This window comes from Ammospiza nelsoni, chromosome 7, assembly GCF_027579445.1.
Source record: "Ammospiza nelsoni isolate bAmmNel1 chromosome 7, bAmmNel1.pri, whole genome shotgun sequence".
NCBI lineage: Eukaryota > Metazoa > Chordata > Aves > Passeriformes > Passerellidae > Ammospiza > Ammospiza nelsoni.
In genome coordinates, this window is record NC_080639.1 from 20,824,805 (window position 1) to 20,846,562 (window position 21,758).

The following is a 21,758-nucleotide window of genomic DNA, read 5'->3' on the forward strand; positions in this document are numbered from 1 at the left end:
ACTTGGTGACTTGGTGCTTTATAGCATTCTCATCTCTTCTGTCTGCATGTATGAAATCTGAAGGTGACATCTGACAATGCCGCAACTAGGTGGTACATTCTCTGTAGGCAGAGATAGTAGAGAAAGCCTGGAGAAATGTTTCCTGGTATTTTGTGCGGTTATTGCTACTATTCTTGACAGGAGTGAAGGGTTTTGTGCTGTGACTTGTGTGCAGCAGCTCCATCAAGACAATCCCTCTTACAGTCTGCATCCCAGTGAAGTGCTGCTGGCAGCTTGCAGCACTGTCCTTGTACCAACACAATAGTGCAGATGTTCAGCTGGCACACAGAAAGTGGTATCAATAACCATGTGAATGTTTTCAATAATTGACTCCTGGGGCTTTTACTTTTGGCTGGAGAGACAATTAGTGTGATATAGGAGCCAAGGCAATCTTTCCCCTCCTGGTTATCTGAAATCTAGATAAGCCTCCTTCTTTGATCATCTGGTAAATTTTAGGGGAGCTTATCAAGAATGCAGGTTCTTGACAAGTCCATAATTCTCATTAGATGTTTCCTCTTGTGCTTTTGAAAATCTACAGTTGGCTCTTTATCTGTGGGTTCTGCCCAAAGTAGTTAGACTGCTTTGCTAATTCCTCATTCTCTTTATCTCACAGGGTCTATATAGCATTCCATTTTAAAAAATATATATTTTCCTCATGATTAATGTATTATTTTAGACTATTTGTACTATTAATAGTACATTAATAATGTACTATTTTAGACTATTTTTTTCTGAAAAAATATCTTTTGTGACACAGTTGCTTCATTATTTATGTATTTAAAAATTATGCTCACCTCTGTTATTACTTCATTGCAAGCTTTACATCTGCAAATCTCCAGAAGTAAATTGGTAATCAACCTTGCCTTTTTAGATACTGCAGCATCCACATGGTCTAACTGTCTTTGAAGATTTTGTGTACTGGAGTGACCGCTATACTAATCGAGTCATTCGGGCCAATAAATGGCATGGAGGAAACCAGACAGTTATGATTTATAACATTCACCAGCCTTTGGGTCTCGTGGCAGTCCATCCTGTAAAGCAGCCTGATGGTAAGTTCATCAAAACAACTTTGGTAATTGCAGAAATAAGCATGCAGTGATGTCATGCATTGGAACACCAAGAATCAGTCTTTTCAGCAAAAGGGTTGGGTTAAAAAAAAACAAATAATTCACACTATTGACTTGCAATTGTTCAATCTGGTGTTAGGGAAAACAACCACCTAGGCAGCATTTCAGGATGATGACTAGCCAAGAAGAACAATAAGGAGGTAGTGTGTGCCATTTTCTTGCACTTTGTTCTGAGTGTTTTTACAAGACAATTGAGGCATTTTCGGAAAGCATTTTAATTTAACAAATTTCTCTCTGTGGCATACTAGATTCAATTTCTCGTGCAGCAATAATTATTTTTGAAAAGATTACTGTCATCAACTTTCTCTGAAAGTACTTCTACATTATTTTAGTCAATGAAACAATAATGATAAACAATCCCCTTCATTGCATTAAATATTCTCTCTGAGATCTTGTGTGGGTGATCTCTTGCAGCTTAAAGACTAAAAAAACCCTAAATTATTTCTGTTAGGTAGAGATCTTTCATATCAGACTTTTTTCTTATTCCATAGCATGACTTGAAGAGTGTTGAGCATGTTGATATTAATATTATCTTTCAGCTTTAGTTATATTTCTGTGTATGGAGTGTTTCCAGCTAATAAATATTACTTCTTTTTTTCTTTTTTTCCTCAAAATATACCCCCGTGCCTGGGAAGGTGGAGACTTCCCTGAGTATCTGAGCAAGGCTCTAGTACTTTCAGTGCTGGATTTGCTTTGGAGCAAAGCCTTCCTCAGACATGTTAAAGCTGCCTATTCTCACTGTCAGTTGTTCAGTTAGCAGGGCATAGCCTTAATTTATTCGTCATAATTATGGTTTGAGAGGTTTTATTTTACAACCTAAGGTTTAAAAAAATTTATATCCCTGGAGAATTTTTTCTTCTTCTTCTTCATTGTATTTAGTACATTTTATAATTTTTCATTCTGAATTATTCTATTGTACTTTATGTGGCCAGGCAAAAAGGGAAAGAATAAAGTACTTGCAGAATAGCATAACATACTGATGTTGACAAATGAAGGAATAATTACATGCTGATTGAAATTCCAGATGCAGTAATAAAACTGTCATCCACTCTCCTATTTTGTAAACCATTGGATCTTACACTAACCACAGTTTAGATTTTTTTATACTGGTGACATGAACAATTTTCTTACAGTTTGAGTTCTGAGTTTATGCCATTATTTTATTGTCATGTTAATTTGTTTTCAGTTCTTGTTAGTTTTTATATTAGTAACAATTTTGTGAATTCCTGGAACTCCCAAGCTTTTTAGAATAAGGTCTGCTGCCATTGCTAAGGATGGACTCAAAATCTGATTTTTGTTTTCTTGAAGATTACTCATTCTGAAAAGTCTTGTTCAGCAGCAAGTTTGCGGAAGTGGTTTAGATTGAATTTTAGTGTATAGTAATAATATCAGTCAGGAGAGATCTTCAGTATCTTTTTTTTACATTTTACAACTTTTCATTCACAGTTTCAAAGTAAGCTAAGAAATTTGGCATTGAATTCCCGCTATCTTTGCAACTATTTTCTCTTTAGTTTCTTCAAGAAGTTTCAGCAAATAATTTAAATCTCCCATCTAGAAGGGTTACAGTCAAGGACTGCAAATCCCACAGGTTTCCTCATGCAGTTAAGAAAAGTTTGAAATAGAGTTTGAACATTTTTTTGTGATGCATAAAAATTGCAAAGATTACTATGATAATGTACTGGTTTTCCATGGAAAATTGTATCCTGTCACGAGTAAATTGTATTCCTTTTTGTTCTTAGAAATAATTTCATTATTTTAATTTTTAAAGAAATAGCAAAACTTTCTTAGTTCTGGGTTAATGTCAGTAGCAAGGAGAATATTCTCTCTAGTTGCTTATATTATTATAGCTGCTAATAGTTCCTTTCTTATTTTCAGGTATTAATTCCTGTGCATCATCCCCCTGTAGCCATCTGTGCTTACTTTCTTCATCTGGACCACTTTTTTTTTCCTGTGCTTGTCCTTCAGGGTGGATCCTTTCTCCTGATAACAGGAACTGCATGAGAGGTAGGGCAGTACTAATGAGATTTTGAGAGGTGCAGTGATGCTGTGTTTTGTGGTTTTTCATGCCAGAATTTTTACTGCAAAATTTATATAAAAGTGTTAAGCAGCCAGTAAAGAAAATCAAAACCAAACCAACCTTTGGTCTATTATAAAAGATTCAATGGGTTGCTTCTACAGCAGCCCAGTTCCCTGTTAGGTGGTAGCTTGTGCCTATGGGTAGAGGCTAGGATTTGTTCTCCAAAGACCAAAGCACAAGGAAAAGGGGAGGGAATCTGTGTTCAGGAGAGTCTCTTCCCCTAGTCCCTAGCAGATGAGAAATGCAGTTGCTGACTATCCCTCTGCAGCTCTCTGATGCACTTTCTCAGATCACCTGATGCATTGCCCTTGTTAATAAGATTTAAGCATAAGGGTACAAGTTTACCTAAAAGTAAATATACCAGTAGGGAGTATGTCTGTTCCCTTAGGGATAAAACCAGAAAAGAGTACTGCAGTTATATTTTGTAATAATGATCAGCAGTTGCCCTGTGATGTTGTTCCATGCTTGTGGGTCCTGCTTAATATGCATTAGAACCTATCACAGGCAGGTTCTGCAGGATCCTCAGAGCTTTGGCTGGTTCCCCTTCTCAGAGATTTGAAAAAGCAGCTTAGAGCAGCTGCACAAATATCCTTTTTTTTTGTGTGGAATTGAGTGATCCTGCCTTATTTACTTCCTTCTGCTCAGAATTTGTATTGTGATTGCACAGTGCTGAAACTTAAAATGTTACAGCAGTTTAAATAACTGATAACCTTGTTCCTAGTGAGGGAAAAAACCTCTATGTAAGGGGTTTCAAAACATCACTGGTAATATTGAACCATTCTCAGCAGCAGGGAGCTTTTGGGTGGGAGGGGAAAGCATATCATAATGCCTTTTTCTTGACCAGAAGCAACTCTGAATTACTCTTTGTTTTCACAGTTGAACACCCTTTCCTTATTGCTGTAAGAGATAATATAATTTATGGAATTTCTCTGAACCCTGAGGAGAAGACAAATGATGCTATGGTTCCAATAGCAGGAGTTCAAAATGGTGTTGATGTTGACTTTGATGACTCTGAACAGATGATTTATTGGGTTGAAAATCCAGTAAGTTAGTATTTATGTTCAAAATGTGCACTAAATTAAAACCTTTTTACCTTTTTTATTTTTGAAAAGTGTTTTGGACTGAAATATGTTAACATTTGTTTTTGTTGTTGGTGGTGTTTTTTTTTTTTTTAATATTTTGTTGGTTGGCTGTTTTCCTAGGACAATTAAAGAAGCTTTGTCTCTTTTGTAAAGTAGTTCTTATATTTGTCAGCAGAAACATCTGATTAATGTTTTTTCCTGGCTCAGAGACATGAACAGGAAATATTGGAGAGCATTGACAGACCCACACTCAGCCCTGCTGTGCTGTAGTTTGCTCTCTCTGCTCCCTTGACTTAGGAGCCAACTCTGCAAACACAACAGAGCACTTCTGCATGGGAGCAGTGCATTGGACACAGTGACACTTAGCATTAGGATGAATGCATGTGCATTGAGTCTGAGCACTTAATGAACTGATGTCATAGAGAAGCATCTTTTTCATTAAGTTGAAAATGGTTGCAAGCTCACAAGAATTTCCAGGTAGCACATGTGAGGCTTATAGATTTAAAAATGAATTTGAACTAATTTTTAATAGTTATTTATAATTGTTTGACTAATTGCTTTTATTGCTGGTCATGAACTAAGAAACTAGATATGTTCTATAAGGCTAACTTGTTACAAAAAGCAAAAGAGGAAAAAATGCATAATTTTTGTGAATGGACACTTCAAAAGGAAAAAATCTCTGGTAGTCTGTCTGAAGACAATATGTCTTCACTCTTGGAAACTTAAAAACAATTCTTTTTATCAAGAAAAACAATAATTAGGACTTGGAGAAATATGAAGATAGATGAGGAGATTTCTGTAATTATGTTTTAACAGAAACAATTCACACAAACTTGTTATGTTTCATCCACACAAGATTTTTGGGTTTTTTTCCCAACTTGCTTTCTTTACATTTTGCAGCTCTGAAGTAAATACAATTTTAAAAATAACTAATTTTAAAGTGTATTCTGTGCCACTAATAAAGAAATTAAAAATTGTTTCATTATTTGTTCTTTTAAAGTTAGAATGTTTAGTTCAATGAAGTAGTTAAATAGACCTATTTAAGCAAATCTTTGCCCGAGAAACTACTTAAGTACTTGGGAATCTGTTTCATTTTCTCTGTAGTCTGAAAAAATATTCTTGACAGATGTCAGCCAGCAGACACAGCTGACATATACAATAGGGTGGGAGGTCAAGGGCAAGTTAAATCCTGGCAAGTGGAATGGGAGGTGCCTTTGCAGGGCCAGTGTTTGCTGTTGGGTCTGCTGTGGGTGGGTCTGGACAAGGCCTGCCAAAGGTGTGCCTCTGGGCTGTGCCCCCCAGCTGCATCCCCTGCAGGCCTCAGGCTTCGGCTGCTCCCAAACAGAGCTGCCACACCTGTGTCAGTCATGGATCACCCTCTGCAAACAAGATATTTCTGTAGTTCCTGTGATCCATTTTATGTTCCTGGTTCTGCCCTATCTCTGCCTTCTTCTGCCTAGAACTGTGCTAGCATTAGAAAAGATTGCAGTATAAAAGAAGTGCTAGTATAGTTGGAATAGAAGAGTGTTTTCTGCTCTTGACATTTTTTAAACTTTTGCTGTTTTTCTTTTCAAGGGTGAAATTCACAGAGTGAGGTCAGATGGAGCCAACAGGACAGTGTTTGCTCCAGCAGCTGTTATTGGTGCTCCTACTGGTCTGGCACTAGACTGGATATCTGCAAACCTGTATTACACTAACCCAGGGACACAGTCAATTGAGGTAATTATTTAAGAGGGACAACTGGAAAATAAGAGCCTAGATTTTTCACTGCTATGTATACAGGTTTAAATTAGTAATATTTATTTTGTGAAAAACTTAAATTAGATTTACTTTAAAGTGTAATCTGTCAGTAGAAAAATACGAACTTGAACAGAAACTTAAATTTGAAGATAGTCAAAAAGATTGAAAGCAATATATTCTGGACGCTTTATTTGTGCATAGATCTACGCTGCAAACTTTATTTGTGTATAAATTTCTTTTTTTGTTTTCTCCCTACAATGCCTTAGGCTTCTAGTGTTTAACACACAGATGTGTTTAACACTAAGATGACTAGAGTTAATATTGTTATTGTCCTTACTTCAAATCAATGATCCCAAATCAATGCCTCTGATAGTAAAGGAATGCTGCCATTGAATGCAGTAATATCCATTCCCAAACGCTTTGATAATGTATCATGTAGCTTTCTAGAGACAAGCAGTCTCATGGTATATGAAGGATAAAATTGTCATTCAGAGTAGGGAAATGGAGGATAAGTAATGTATTATATAGTAATGACTGTGAATAAACCCAGTCATTAGTGTTCTTGTTCCAAAATATAAATGCCTACTATTAAATTAAAAGGCAGCTAATTTTAGCAAGTGAAACGGGATACTTCCTAAATCAGAATTTCATCAAACCATTCAGGCCTTGAAGATAATATTGAAACTGAAAGATAAATTGTTTTTATGCTTAGGAGCCTTCCTTGTTATCATAGGGAGGTTCTTAGCTGCAAGCAGCTCTTTCTAGGGGTGCATGTTAGAGAAAGGTGGTGGTTAGAGTACAGAACAATGTGCTTTTTCTTCATGGTATTCAAGAAAGTCTTCTGCAATTTCAACTCCGTGTTGATTTAGGCTTCATTCCTGTAATTTGAAAATGCACTGTAAGTTCTATATTGCATGGTCTGATAAGGTCAATGTTTGCATAGGTCCTGAAGCTGCATGGCGACATAATGTACAGGAAAACACTGATTACCAATGATGGCACCTCTCTGGGAGCTGGCACACCAATTGGCTTGGCAGTTGATCCAGCAAGAGGGTAAATTTCCAAAACTGCTATTGTATTTGCTCATGAATATATTCTCCGTATTTTCTTGGATTTTTAGGATTTTCGTCCTGGAATTGACACAGTTTTGTTTGTTTCATTAATGTGCAGAATTTATTTACTCTTTTTCAGCTGTAAAAAATAAGTGCATAGCTTCCTAAATTACTACATAGATGTTCATCCTCCTTAATTTACAATATACTTGTATAGTACAATTTTTTAATGTAAAAAAAAAATCAGAATATTATGATTATGAAAAAATCCCTGAAAAATGGGAACCCAGAATAAAGAGTACTCCAAAGTCTTTCTGTAAAATATCTTGTGATGTCTGACTTGAGCCTAGAAAGATGTATTACATGGGAAAAATGTCACATGTTAAAAAGTATAGCGCTAAATGTAATTTTGCTGCTTGTTCCCAAAAAGAACAATTTGCCTTTTTTTTTGTTTCATCTAGATTTTTTCTGATTCTGTTGTTTTAATTGAAAATTGAAACCAAACTCACTCTGAAATGTTGCAGCCATCTGTGAAACAGAATTATTACTATTATTATAAGGAGGTGTCGTTTTATGTTCTAGTCATAATACTCTACTGCATTTACCTGCTGATGGTATCATGGGACGAAATAGGTGAGGTCAAGGATTTCTAAAAGTTATTTAAGAGGCATTCCTCTCTTTCAAGAGAAGCAGGTGTTTCTCTTTGTCAAGAGAACAAGCATTCTTCTCTTTCTCAAATAAGCTCTTTTTAACTGTGGTTTGATTCAGCATGAGCTCTGTTCCGCATGTGCTGAAGTGTTTGACTGACAGAGGAATTGGTTTTAAGCGTATGCTCAGGCAACTCTGACCCATTGATTTCTCTTGCCAGTTTTGCTAACAGATCTGCTAATGTCTCTTACAGGAAGCTGTACTGGACAGACCAGGGAACTGACAGTGGAGTCCCAGCAAAGATTGCCAGTGCAAACATGGATGGCTCAGGCATACAAACCCTCTTCACTGGCAACCTGGACCATGTAGAGTTTCTTACCATTGACATTAAGGAACAAAAGTTGTACTGGGCTGTCACAAGCACAGGGATGGTAGGAGATATATTTTTAATAATTATTTCTTTACTTGTCTCTGCATCTATAGTTCACATGAGTGATTTAGTTACTTCAGTTTTCTTTTATAAATGGGAGTTGCAGGACCAAGCAAAATCTGGATAGTTGTTATTAAATACCATCAAAAGTATAAGATCAGAAATCATATACTGCTTGCCTTTTCTTCCTACCTTGTACCTAAATATTTAATGCACAAAAGAGAGTTTAGTATCATGAGTTGCATTTTTGTTTTATATTGTAACACTGAACTGTTGCTATAGGAAATATAATCCTAAACTTTAAAATGATTTCTTAGATTGAGAGAGGCAATTTGGATGGTACAAATCGTGTGACTCTGGTGGTTCATCTTTCTCACCCCTGGGGAGTTGCTGTGTACGGGACCTTTCTGTACTACACTGATCGAGATTATGAAGTGATTGAACGAGTTGACAAGGCCACCGGTGCAAACAAAGTCGTACTGAGAGATAATGTCCCAAGACTGAAGAGCCTACGAGTGTATTACAGAGACAGTGAGTATTTGTAGAGAGATGTTTCAGGATATTCAACTTGCAAAAACTCAGACTTTCCTTAGAGACAGAATGGTTGCTCTTTCAAAAGATATGCTTTGATGCGGTTTACAGGAAAAGTGTCAGCAGCATTTTGCCTGATTTTGGTAAAGAGATGCTCCACCATCTAGTTAAGGCATCTACTGGCTTGTGTAGTTTTACTAAAGTCATGTTGACTAAGAAATTTTGTTACTTTAGCTTCAAATTTGTTTTATCTGGCTGTTGGCCCCATTGATCTTAGATGACAAGAGAGCATAGCTGTCACATCTATGCTAAAATGTATTCTGATTAGGATTTTTATTTTTGTCAGCTGATTGTTAATACTATACAACTATATGCATCTATGTATATCTATGGGTGTTTGTGATAATACAGTTGAGATTTTTGTTTTGCCATGTATGTCTTTTGCAGATTCTGCCGGTTCCACAAATGGCTGCAGTAATAATATTGGAGTGTGCCAGCAGCTTTGCCTGCCTGTACCTGGTGGATTATTCACCTGTGCCTGTGCTACTGGCTTTCAGCTAAATCCTGATAACAGAACCTGTTCCCCATACAGTTCATTTGTAGTTGTTTCTATGCTCTCTGCAATTAAAGGATTTAGTTTAGAGACATCAGATCACTCTGAAGCCATGGTACCACTGGCAGGAAGAGGTATGTGAATATTATAATAGGAAAAAATCTTGTCATGCCTGGTATTTTGGCATTTCTTTCTAGCACAGCACATACTTTAAAGAATTTAGTTTCTATAAAAAATCATTAATTAATACTTTTCAAAATATTTCAGGAAGAAATGCACTTCATGTGGATGTTCACATGCCTTCTGGTTTCATTTTCTGGTGTGACTTCAGTAGCACAGTTTCTTCTCAGAATGCAATACGTAAAATTAAACCTGATGGTTCTTATTTTAGAAATGTTGTTACAAATGGAATAGGACGAAATGGGATCCGTGGCATTGCAATTGACTGGGTAGCAGGTAAGCACAGCTGAATGTAGGAGAATGTTATTCTTTACATATTATAAAATTTTTAGGCTAACAAGCAGATTCTATTGGAACAATTTTGAATGGAAGTACTATGGTTCTAGCTTGTGGTTTAATGGACTGATTTGAAAATAAGAGGAAGTAATGAATGGCTCTTACGTTTATTTATATATATCTGTAAAGGTGAAAGTTTATCAGAGAAGATGTACGGAGCTTTTTCTCTCCTGATGCTTTAATATTTGTCTTAGGCCTTTGTTCTTGTCTGTACATTTGTATGTAGCTATGAACTACCATTGTGCACTACCATTGTGCAGAGAAGAATGCATAAAACTTGTATTATGACATTGTAAATAAAAAAGGACTTTTTATCTACCCTCAGATTGCTGTGTACACATATTATAAGTTATAATGAAAAGTAAAAAACGCAGAAGAAATATTTATCTTTGATCTATAATTTCCACATGTGCACTTCCTGTTCCTATTTAAACATATTAGAGATTAATTAAAATATTAACTCTTCAGAAAGTATTAATCAACAATTACCATTAATACTTTAGTTTTGTGTATATATATATATATATATATATATATATGTACTGTATATATGTTTTGCAAAAGTTCTTCAGTTGATTGATAGGCTTGTTGGGATGAGTTTTAGGATAATCATCTGCTGTAAACATTTAATTTAGTTCCTGTATACAGTCTTGTGCCATAACATGGACTTTATGGTTGTGTGTTTTGAAAGGCAACTGTACTACTGATACCCATGGCCATTCATGAGAATTTAGAAATTAATTGACTGTCAGTTTGGCTGTCTTCTTTCTAATTCATCTGATGGTAGGCAAATACCTTATGCTTCCAAGTACTAACATATTTATGATGGCTATTCATTTTGTGGTTCGGTGTCTTAGCAACTTGTGTTTCTCAGGTATTGATGCTAATATTAACTTTCTCTTCTGCTTTTCTGATTTGTTTTGTTTTGGTTTTTTTATACAGGAAATCTTTATTTTACAAATGCCTTCCTGACAGAGACTTTTATAGAAGTTTTGCGTTTAAACACAACTTATCGCCGTGTGCTTCTGAAAACTACCATAGACATGCCAAGGCACATAGTAGTTGACCCAAAAAACAGATATCTCTTCTGGGCTGATTATGGACAAAATCCAAAGATTGAACGTGCGTTTCTTGACTGCACCAACAGAACGGTTCTTGTGTCTGAGGGCATTGTCACACCTCGTGGGTTGGCCATAGATCACAGCAATGGCTATGTTTACTGGGTGGACGATTCCTTAGATATGATTGCAAGAATTCAGCCCGATGGTGGTGATGTTGAAATTGTGCGTTATGGCAGTCGCTATCCAACTCCATATGGTATCACTATCTTCGGCAATTCCATGATCTGGGTGGATCGAAACCTGAAAAAAATCTTCCAAGCCAGCAAGCAGCCAGGCAATACTGATCAGCCAACAGTAATAAGAGATAACATTAATTGGCTAAGGGATGTTACAATTTACAACAGTAATTTCCAGTCACGTTCTCCCCTTGATGTCAACAACAATCCTTGTTTGGACAACAATGGAGGTTGTTCTCACCTCTGTTTTGCTCTCCCTGACATTCAGACACCGAAATGTGGTTGTGCCTTTGGAACGCTAGGCAGTGATGGCAAGAGATGTTCCATTTCAACAGATGATTACCTGATTTTTGCTCTTGAAAATGGCCTCAGAAGTATCCACCTAGATCCTGAAAACCACAGTCCTCCCTTCCGTGCAGTCAATGTGTTAAGAACTGCTGTGGCCCTGGATTTTGACAGCATAAACAACCGAATATATTTTACACAAAGTTATCCTTCAGGAACAGGAAGAATCAGTTATGTTAGTATTTACTCAGGAATTAGCTCTCCAACTGTAGTTGCATCTGGTAAGTGCACTGAAATACATTACAAATTAATCAGATATTAAAAAAAAAAATGACCTGCACCACCTACCACTAGCCTAGGTATTTTTATGCTAAAGGTCAAGGTCGACCACTTAGTTGGGATATCTAATAAAATGCTCTTTTTGCTTTCTCATTTTTTCCTTTTCTGAGATTCTTATTTTATCTTGATCCCAGTGATATGGAAATATAAAACTGGATAGATATTATTCTGTATATAAAGTGGTACATAATAAATTAAAATTATACGTAATAAATTAATATAATGGAGTAAGGGAGGATTCCTGCTACATGAAGAATAGCAACCAGAACTTAAATCTGTGTGAGGGAAATGTCTTTGTAACACTGTTGTATACCCAGGTGTGCCTGATTCCCAAGTATTACTACTCCAGTTTTTTAAAGTGACAGATTTGCACTGGTGCCAATGGCATTTCAAAGAAGTCTTCAGTGTAGCCAAATTATAATAGGTGAAGAGTGCTGAAGTATCTCAGGAAACCATGCTGAGCTTGTGTGTGGTTTTGCTTGCATGTGCCTAAGACCTGGGGACTCCAGATGGCATAGCCTTTGACTGGATCAACAACAGAGTTTACTACAGTGACTACCTCAATCAGACCATCAGCTCCATGGCTGTGGATGGATCAAACCGCACCGTGATCGCCCGCGTGCCACGGCCCAGAGCCATTGTGTTAGATCCCTGCAGAGGGTATGTGTTGCACTTTGTTTTGACTGCAGGTGAAATGACAATTTAGACCTTGACAAAGACTGCCAGAGACTTCCTATAACCCTAACCCTTTTTCTGTTGTATTCCTTGAATGCTTCAGAAGAATTCTTGTTTCAGTATCAACATTTCCTGAGAGGATGGGACATTACTGTATGATACTGTGCTTTTAATTTCGTTACCAGTTATACTGTGTTATAATTAAGAAAGATAAAAAAGAGGTTGACTTTAGTGAATTCACATAGGAGCTGGAAAAAATTTTCTGAGGTTCACTGCAGTGGACCCCAGTGATCCCTCTAGAAGATTCCCTTGTCAATGTGAGCCGAAATAGAGGAAGAGGATCTTTTCTTGTAGTTTTGCAATGTACACTTCAGTAAGGGACATGACAGTGGAAATACCACCAAAAGCAGAGTTTGTGAGTTTTGTTTTATGAAAATATAATTATGCTATTGACAGGTATATGTACTGGACTGACTGGAGTTCAAATGCAAAGATTGAACGAGCTACACTTGGAGGAAACTTCAGAACACCCATTGTGAGCACAAACTTGGTATGGCCAAATGGACTTACCCTGGACTATGAAGAACAGCAGCTGTACTGGGCTGATGCAAATCTGTATGTATTGAAAACACACTTGTTGGTTTACATTTAGTTCCTATTTTAATAGCTCTATTTATTTTTCCATTTCTTAGCTGATTTTCAGCATTTCAGTTGAATTTTGTACTGGACATTATAGAATGTTAGGAGTTACTTAATAGCAATGCAGTGCTAGGTTTTAATATTGCTGTGAAACTACTGTGCAATAAGAAGTTATATTATGTCACGGTGTAGTTCTCTGCTTTATGCACTTACACCTGCTGTCTGTTTGTCTTACATGCAATTCAGGACTTTCATAAGTGTCTTCTCCAGCAAATACAATCACAGTACACATTTTACAGTATTCATTGCTCATAGTTAATGCCTATCACCTGTGGAATTGGGCCTGATATTCTTGCTGTTGCCTACCAGGCAGAGCTCTATCTTGAATTTATGCCACAGAATTTCTTCCATCAGCAGGAAAGTTTTAAAAAATGGTTTTGTTTTCTAAGCATTCAAATTTACCCATGGTCTTGGAGAAACCACTGCAACTATCAGACCTTTCCCCTCTGATTCCTAGCATAGAAATTATTTTTCAGATTTTTTGTTGTATCAGAAGAGTGTTCTCTGTAGTGTAATATAAATCCCATGGCCTGTGTCTTATGGAATCTTATGGGAAGAAGGTGGCTATTGGATTTATCTGCATGCAGGAGGGCAAGGCACTTGTAAGGGGATGTCTGTTTTAAGAGGAATTCAGGATGTCAAATGGAACGTCACTTTTCTGTTTCAAGCTCTAGTTAATGGAGTTGGGGGAGCATAAGCAGCACTCGAGATACTGGTGAACACTGCTGAAATGCTGGATGTCAGTTGCCAGACTAATTAGGGCGTGGTTTTATACATAAGTTAAAAGACTTCTTCAAGATGTAATAATTTCTTTGTTTTTGTAGGCAGAAGATTGAGAGATGCACTCTCACTGGTACAAATCGTGAGGTCATTGTTAGCACTGCTCTGCATCCGTTTGCAATGACAGTGTTTGATCAGCACATATATTGGACAGACTGGAACACACGAAGCATTTACAGAGCTAATAAGTATGATGGTTCAGATCAGATTGTAATGATCATGAATCTTCCACAAAGACCAATGGATATTCATGTCTGGGCAAAAAGTAAGCAGCAGCAGTGTATGAACCCTTGCAACCAGTTCAATGGTGGCTGCAGTCACATCTGTGCACCAGGTAAGCTGTTATGCTTGATGACTGTAAGCTGTTACTCTTGCCTGTTTTAGAGTTTAGACTATAACAATTCTAGTCACATGGGGACAGTTGAAATATTTCTTAGTGTTCACAAATGTTTAATATCTATTTTATTTATAAATGCAATCAAAATATTTGCCATTTAAGATCATGGTGTTTCACCAGCACACCTAGGGGTGGTGTCTAAGAATCCTCACAAGTGAAAATTATGGGTTTCTCTTAAACCCAGCTTAAACCAAGCCATTGTTTTCTGGGGTTTAAACTTTCCTTGGATGAGATATGAAGTGAGTGCTGCCGGATATGCTCACCTTGAGAGTATATGCTCTTACTGATCAGATGTTTCCTACAAGACATTCTAAAAATTTATGGTCGCTATTTCTTTATGTAAGTGTTACAGAGCCTTTTCATATGTTGTAGATTTTTGGAAGTTATGATCCTTGACTTTGAAAAAGTAATTCAGTGCATGTTTTCATTTGTAGCATCTTAAATACCATTAAATACCTATCTTGCCTGAAAACAACTCAAACTTCTCATTAATTTTGAGAAGAGAAGTTTGTCTATTGCAAGAAGTTTTGAACACCTGTTTTGATTTTGAGGGATAAAGTCTCAGTGGATATAGCTGTGATATTTGAAAGCATCACATGCCATCTTGCTACTGCTAAAAAGACATTTGGACAACAAGCAAGTACTAAGATATTCCAAATTCTGATCTCAGTTCCTCTAAGGAACTCTGAAATAACTTTCGTGGGTTTTAATGGGTTTAATGTGGCTAAGTCACCACACTACTATCTAAGCAAATAGATTGTATAGGAATTATGAAAATTGCTTTACCTTTTCCAGTGTTACAACTGTGAGCACTTTCACAGAAACCTATATAAATCATCAATGTTAAATTTGTTTCCTTTTTGTTGTGTCCTATTTTTATCTTTTTTAAACTGTCAAACATCAATTTAGGTCCAGCTGGTGCAGAATGTCAGTGCCCCTCGGAAGGTCGCTGGTATTTAGCCAATAACAACAAGCACTGTATTGTGGATAATGGTACCAGGTGTGATACTGGTTTCTTCACATGCCTTAATGGACATTGTATCTCTGAGCGGTGGAAATGCGACAATGACAATGATTGTGGTGATGGCAGTGATGAGTTGGAAAGTGTGTGTGGTAAGCATTGAAAATAGCTGCTTTAGAATGGATACTCTGCTTGCCTGTTCTGTAGTCACTTTTATGGCTTTATATTCATGGATCTTATGGCTGTAGTTTAGAAATGATCCCTTGCTTGCTCACAGATTTGAGGTATGAAAGACTCGCGGTTTGCTTTAGAATTCAGAAGCACTGTAGTATTGAATTTTTGTCATGTATAGCAAATTTCTATTTTTTTAATTTAAATATGTATTTTACTTTTCATGCAGTCCGTTTTGCAGCTGTGTTTGCCCTGGCAGGTAAAAATATTGTGATTTTACTTGTTACTTTGTCAGAGAACTTCGATTATATTTTATCCACTTTTTTCCCCCCTTTTTTATTTTCTGCAGCTTTCCATACTTGTCAGCCAACAGCTTTCACCTGTGGCAATGGGCGATGTGTACCCTACCATTACCGCTGCGATCACTACAATGACTGCGGAGATAACAGTGATGAGCTTGGCTGCTTGTTCCGAACCTGTGACTCCCACACGGAATTTACTTGCAATAATGGAAGGTGTATATCCCTTCAGTATGTCTGCAATGGAGTGAACAATTGTTATGACAATGGCACATCAGATGAGAGGAATTGTCGTAAGTTGAGCCTTAGTACCTAATGCCTGTTGGTGTCTGACTCTCTAGACAAAGAAAGACGGAAATGTGGTTTTATGTGAAGAAATCTGACAAAACCAGCAAGAAGGACAAAAGTTTTTAAAATTTACATTACACACTGTTTAGTGCTGTTTGAAGCAAATATAGTTGCTAAATCATGTTCTGGAACACCCTAAGATATTACATAATAAATGTTGCTGTAAGTAGTGTGCCTTGAAGCAACAAATGCTCATGCAGTATGTAATGTTAATTCTTGTGAGTAATTCCATGCATTTAAAAAATATTATTTCAGATAACTTGGATTCAGGGTTTATGTTTTTGTAGGATTAGCCTGGAATTTGACTGTGGCCTTTTACTTTGTGTCATGCTATATTAATTATACTATATTTAATAATCAGGAGTGTATATTGGGATCCCATAATAGCACACTTTAAAATTATTTGCCTTATAAAAGTTATCAGTTATGTTTGTTTTCTTTAAGATGTAAACTGTGATTAGTTCAATATTGGCTATTTTTGCAGTTCATGAAAATAACATCATAACAGTGTTTAAAGTAGCTCTAAAGCACTTTTTCTTTTTTCCTCCCTCCTTAAAGCGGAGCGTACGTGCCAGTCTGGTTTTACAAAATGTCAAAGCACAAATATTTGCATTCCTCGAACGTACTTGTGTGATGGTGATAATGACTGTGGAGATATGAGTGATGAGAGCCCTACTCACTGTGGTAAGTTAAGAGAGTTAAAGACCCTTTGTTACTTGTCTGATAGTTCTGCAATTTATTCCACTGCTCTTTTCTTTTAATATAACTCCAACTGTTCTCAAAACATCTACTTTTGTAATACTGAAGTTATATATACATGATACTATTGTATTATAATTATTTAAATAATACTTTTATTGAATAAAAAAGATGATAAATTTAGCGGAGTTTTAATATAGCATTTGAGGATTGTTCCTTTTGCTTATTTTGGTCTGTATTCTTTATTGTTTTACAAGGTGTTTGGCACTTAAGTATTATAGAGAGCTGTCTTTTTCCATAATTTTAACATTGGAATATTCTTCCTTCTAACTGAACAAATTTGTCTATGATCTCAAATTTCTTTTAGCTCTTTCATGTGGTTATGCTTTAGCATATGATATGTTCTTTGTTTGATTTTGTGTCTTCTATCTTGATTTGATTCTTTTATCTTCCAGTTAGGATATGGAAGTGCCTAGTTTTCAATCAGCCTTAATTACAAATCAGATTAACTTTGCTAGGACATTTTTATTAGGTAGAAGTTAGGTAGTAGTTTTCCCATATGAAATACTATGGATTGATTTGTAAAATATAATGGATATTTTCAGGTCATGATTTAGTTTTAGTATTGTATGAGTAGATAATTTTTGCTTTCACTATTTTTTCTAAAGGTATGTGCCTTGAATTAACTATGCCAGAGTTTTTTTAAATATGAGTTCAATTTTTGTAGCCAAAATGGGGCCACTTTTATCTATGGAGACCAATGTGTGGCTATAGTGAGCCTTGTTCTACTTGTCAAAGGTGCGCTTTGTCCCTTTTACTGCTTATGTCCCTGCTGAATTACATAAATTGAGAAGTGGTGAAGGGCAAGGAAGAGAGAGAGAGAGAATGAGAGATGAAAGAAACACCAAGATGTTAATGAGAAATAGTTAACTGTCTTTGTTTTCCATCATTAAAGGCACAGGGAAGAGCAAATTAAAAGGCCAGACTTAATCCTTCTGGTATTTTGAAACCATCAGAGGGTACAGGAAAGTATTGGTAACTGCTGAAGAAATTGTCAAAACCCTTTATACATGCCAGGATCAAGGGGCTTGGCTGAAGTGCAGTACTTGCAGCATGCTGAGCTAGAACTACTCAGTGTTATGGTTTGTTCTTCACTGCCAGTAAGGAAAGATTCCTACCAGCAAGTGAAGAAAAATTGCTAGGAGGAAAATTCTCTTCCATGAGATATTACTTCCTCAGTGCACATTTTGATTTCCTGTAGAGCACTGAGTCTGTTACGCCTGGTTTGAGCACTGGAGAAATGAGTACCCTGGAATGTGGTCATTTTCCTGTGCACAAATCTCAAGCATAAATGTATAATATATCTACAGTTGCTGCGTGCAATCTTATTTCCAGGGCAAATTCTGTCTGCTTACTAGCTGATACGTATGCCCAGGGAGAAAATCAAGCACATTCTTTTGCGTACCAATATCAAGCTGTTTTGTTCAATGAACTCTTTCCAGAGAGGCTGAGAAAAGACATCCTTTCTAGCAAAATTTTTTCTCTTTCTTTTTTGGGGACTGTAATATTTCTTGCATAACATGGGTTATGCAAGAACATGGACTCAAAAGTGACTTAAAACATGTTGGAAAGGTAGCAGGAAAAAAAGAAGTCATGCATAGGTTTTTTCTTCCAGTCTCTCTGACTTGCACAAATAGTGAGTTTCGTTGTACATCGGGACGTTGTATTCCTGCCCATTGGTACTGTGATCAAGGAATAGATTGTGCTGATGGCTCTGATGAACCTGCCTCTTGTGGTAAGTCTGCACTCAGAAGATACAACACGATGGGTTATGGCAAATCAGTACTTTGTCTTGTAGGCAGAAGCTTTAATCCAGACTAGTTGGAAAATAAGTATCTTCTGGGTTTTATTCATTCTCGCTAATATGAGTCACTGAGTAATTTGATTTTAAATCCTTAAAGCTATGTAAGAAATATGAAGGTTTTAGTTGCAACAACTGATTGTTTGTAATACTCTGAATGTATAACCTCCTATCCCTGTAAGACTATGATGGTAGTGAATTAAATGGCAACAAATAGCAAGTATTTTGGTATTGTTTTGCATGTAGAAGCAGATGTCATACTGTACAGAAAGTGTGCATGTAGTATTACATATGAGGAAAAAAGGAATGTGGGATGCAGAGGGGAATGGTGTTGGCACAGTATATGGGTATCATAGTATAACAGTAAAAAAATCCTGTATGTACATTAGAAACTGATGGGAATAAGCAGAGGAGTAGGGTAGGAGGTGAAAAAAAGGACAGTGATATCCAGGGAAGAAGAGAAGGAGCTAACTTAACTCACTGACAATTGATATTATAACATAGTTATTATTCTCATTGTAAAAGAATAACACAAGGCAAGATTCTTCTGTGGTTTCTCTTTGCACATTATAGGAGTTGCATCTTTAGCTTAAGAAAATGTTTTGCATCTTATACATTAACTATTTTACAATTAAGCTTTGATTTTACATTTCACTGTCCTAAGCTTCTGCCTGAACTCGTCCTCAGTAGATTTCATGGCAGTGCAGGTTAGTTTAACAAGCATAGGATTGTGTTCATTTTAAAGTGCCCCAAATGCGGACTTGTTCGAGTGACCAGTTCAGATGTGATGATGGCAGATGTATCCCGGCAACGTGGATCTGTGATGGTGATAATGACTGTGGGGATATGAGCGATGAGGATCAAAGACATAATTGTGGTAGGTGGTTAATGCAAGTAGATACTGCACTTTGTCCTGCAGGTGTTTTTTAGAAAACAAAAACCCCCAAACTCTCACTCACTGCCTGTTTTTCTACCCCATAAAGGTGCATATAAAGCATGAGGTACAGTCTTTCTATACCTTCCTTTTCATGATATTGAATCAAAATTGAATATTTTACTAGTATAAAAACCCAACAAAACATTGTTTTAATTTTGTGGTTATTTCTTTTTGAATTGTTGAGTTGAAATGGAGATATAGTTAACCTGGGTTGTGTGTATGAGCTGGGCAGGTAGAGCAGCTTCAGTGGAGATACTCCCTAGTGATCATGCACTGCATCTTATGCATATTAATAACCACATGTTTGTGGCTTAAAATCTTTAAAAACTAGTGAACAAAATAAGTGTATCTGTTCAGAAGGTGAAGGAAGGGAAGGAGGTTCAACAAGACTGGTCCGGCTTCTTGATTCTTTCAAGAATAGCTGGTTATACTTGTAGTCCTTGCCCTTATTAACTAATATTTCTACCTCTGCTTGCTCCCTGGACATAGAATAGCTTGAAAAATAGGGAATAGAGGCTGTTCAGCTCCCAGGAAATCTGGCTGAAAAAGTTTATTTGAGAATCCAGTAAGATGCAGATTTCTGCACGTGTCAGCATTGCCTAAGGAATGCTTTGGCTCCCAGTCAGCCTCCACGAAGGGCAATGTGCAATTTTGTAAATGAGATGGTACAGTGGTATCCATCTCTGCATGTGCAGTGGGACATGGCTCTGTTATGGATTATGGGTGGATAACCAAGCTGTTTGTGTGGGTGGTGGAGGAGGATGTCACATACACAGAGTATAACTTGGTTAGTGGATGTGCTTTTCCTTCAGCAAACCGCAACTGCACAGCAGCAGAGTTCACTTGTGCCAACAATCGACCCCCGCTCAGGAGGTGCATTCCTCGGGCATGGGTCTGTGATGGTGATGCTGACTGCAGTGATGCTCTTGATGAACACCAGAACTGCACACGAAGATCTTGCACAGAAAATGAGTTTACCTGTAGTAATGGCTTGTGCATCCGTAACACATACAGGTTTGTAACTTCCCAAGCAGCTTAGAGATTCTCAAAATTGCTAATTGTGATGGAGCTAATTCAACCTTTTTTTCACACCATTTAGTTGTAATTAGATCTACATATTGTAATGAAACTGTTTATCTTCTCTGCATTTGTGCATTAGCTTTGACTTGAAAATGCTCTAGAATTTTCTGTTAATATTCCTATTGCTTACCATTAGCTTTTAATCCCTCTTATTGTCACTAGTAACCTCTCCTGGGGTGATTCTGTCTAGCCTGTAATGCACACAGGGAGTATTAGCAGGACTCACAAGATCAGACTATACAATATCACCCCAGTTTCTGAAAGTCTGTTCTATGGGAGCTAAAAATATCAACCTTCTTTGGAAATTGGGAGAGTGTATATATTCATCTGCCCTGAAGACAGTGATTGCCTTCTTATATTTGAAGAGAGTGTTCATTCTTCTTCAGGTGTGATAGGCGGAATGACTGTGGTGACAGCAGTGATGAAAGAGGATGCATCTATGAACCGTGTCAACAGCACCAGTTCACTTGTCAGAATGGACGCTGCATTTCCAAAGCCTACATCTGTGATGGGGATAATGACTGTGGTGATGAATCTGATGAGCTGGAACATCTCTGTAGTACACCAGAAGCGACCTGCTCTCCCCATCATTTTAAATGTGACAATGGAAACTGCATTGAGCTGGTTAAAGTCTGCAATCGGTTGGATGATTGCTTAGATAACAGTGATGAAAAAGGATGTGGTATGTATACATTTGTTTGTACTGCCTAATTTAAAAATCTTAGGCACCTTTGAAAGAATACACTCTTAAGACAATTCTTTAATTCCGATCATATTTATTCCATGGCTGTTCCTCAGAAATTAAAATTATAAGAAATGTTACTTTTAAATTTTTTTGCTTTAATTAAGTCATACTTATCACATGCTGCTTTAATTGACTGTGTTGATGAGCTAATGACATAAACAAAATGTGTTTCATACATTGTTATGCATTACCCTTGCATTTCCAAAATATGCCATAGCCCATACTTTGCACTTGGTGTTTTGTGACAGACTTCAGAGGTGGTAGAATAATTTTATATTAGATTATGTTGTTTACTTTTTTCCTTTATTACAGCAGCCCACATCCACATTCAGCATTTTCAGGTGGTAGCAAGGAGAGAGAGACAGAGTGCATTGGAAAGTGACTGCACTA

The 21,758-nt window shown here is 36.8% G+C and overlaps 1 protein-coding gene across 1 annotated transcript in view; it reads left to right on the forward strand.

The window, feature by feature from the left end:
* Positions 1-21,758, forward strand: part of LRP2 (LDL receptor related protein 2) — a 110,519-nt gene that overhangs the window by 55,069 nt on the left and 33,692 nt on the right. Inside the window, exons 30-49 of the mRNA XM_059475769.1 lie at positions 911-1,088; positions 3,042-3,170; positions 4,120-4,286; positions 5,901-6,044; positions 7,009-7,118; positions 8,019-8,196; positions 8,513-8,726; positions 9,174-9,413; positions 9,547-9,735; positions 10,738-11,658; positions 12,211-12,376; positions 12,848-13,006; positions 13,915-14,204; positions 15,177-15,380; positions 15,749-15,991; positions 16,605-16,730; positions 18,421-18,540; positions 19,352-19,483; positions 20,356-20,557; positions 21,010-21,305. Coding sequence (XP_059331752.1) covers positions 911-1,088; positions 3,042-3,170; positions 4,120-4,286; positions 5,901-6,044; positions 7,009-7,118; positions 8,019-8,196; positions 8,513-8,726; positions 9,174-9,413; positions 9,547-9,735; positions 10,738-11,658; positions 12,211-12,376; positions 12,848-13,006; positions 13,915-14,204; positions 15,177-15,380; positions 15,749-15,991; positions 16,605-16,730; positions 18,421-18,540; positions 19,352-19,483; positions 20,356-20,557; positions 21,010-21,305 — 4,408 coding nt within the window. The remainder of the gene's footprint in view (positions 1-910; positions 1,089-3,041; positions 3,171-4,119; positions 4,287-5,900; positions 6,045-7,008; positions 7,119-8,018; positions 8,197-8,512; positions 8,727-9,173; positions 9,414-9,546; positions 9,736-10,737; positions 11,659-12,210; positions 12,377-12,847; positions 13,007-13,914; positions 14,205-15,176; positions 15,381-15,748; positions 15,992-16,604; positions 16,731-18,420; positions 18,541-19,351; positions 19,484-20,355; positions 20,558-21,009; positions 21,306-21,758) is intronic.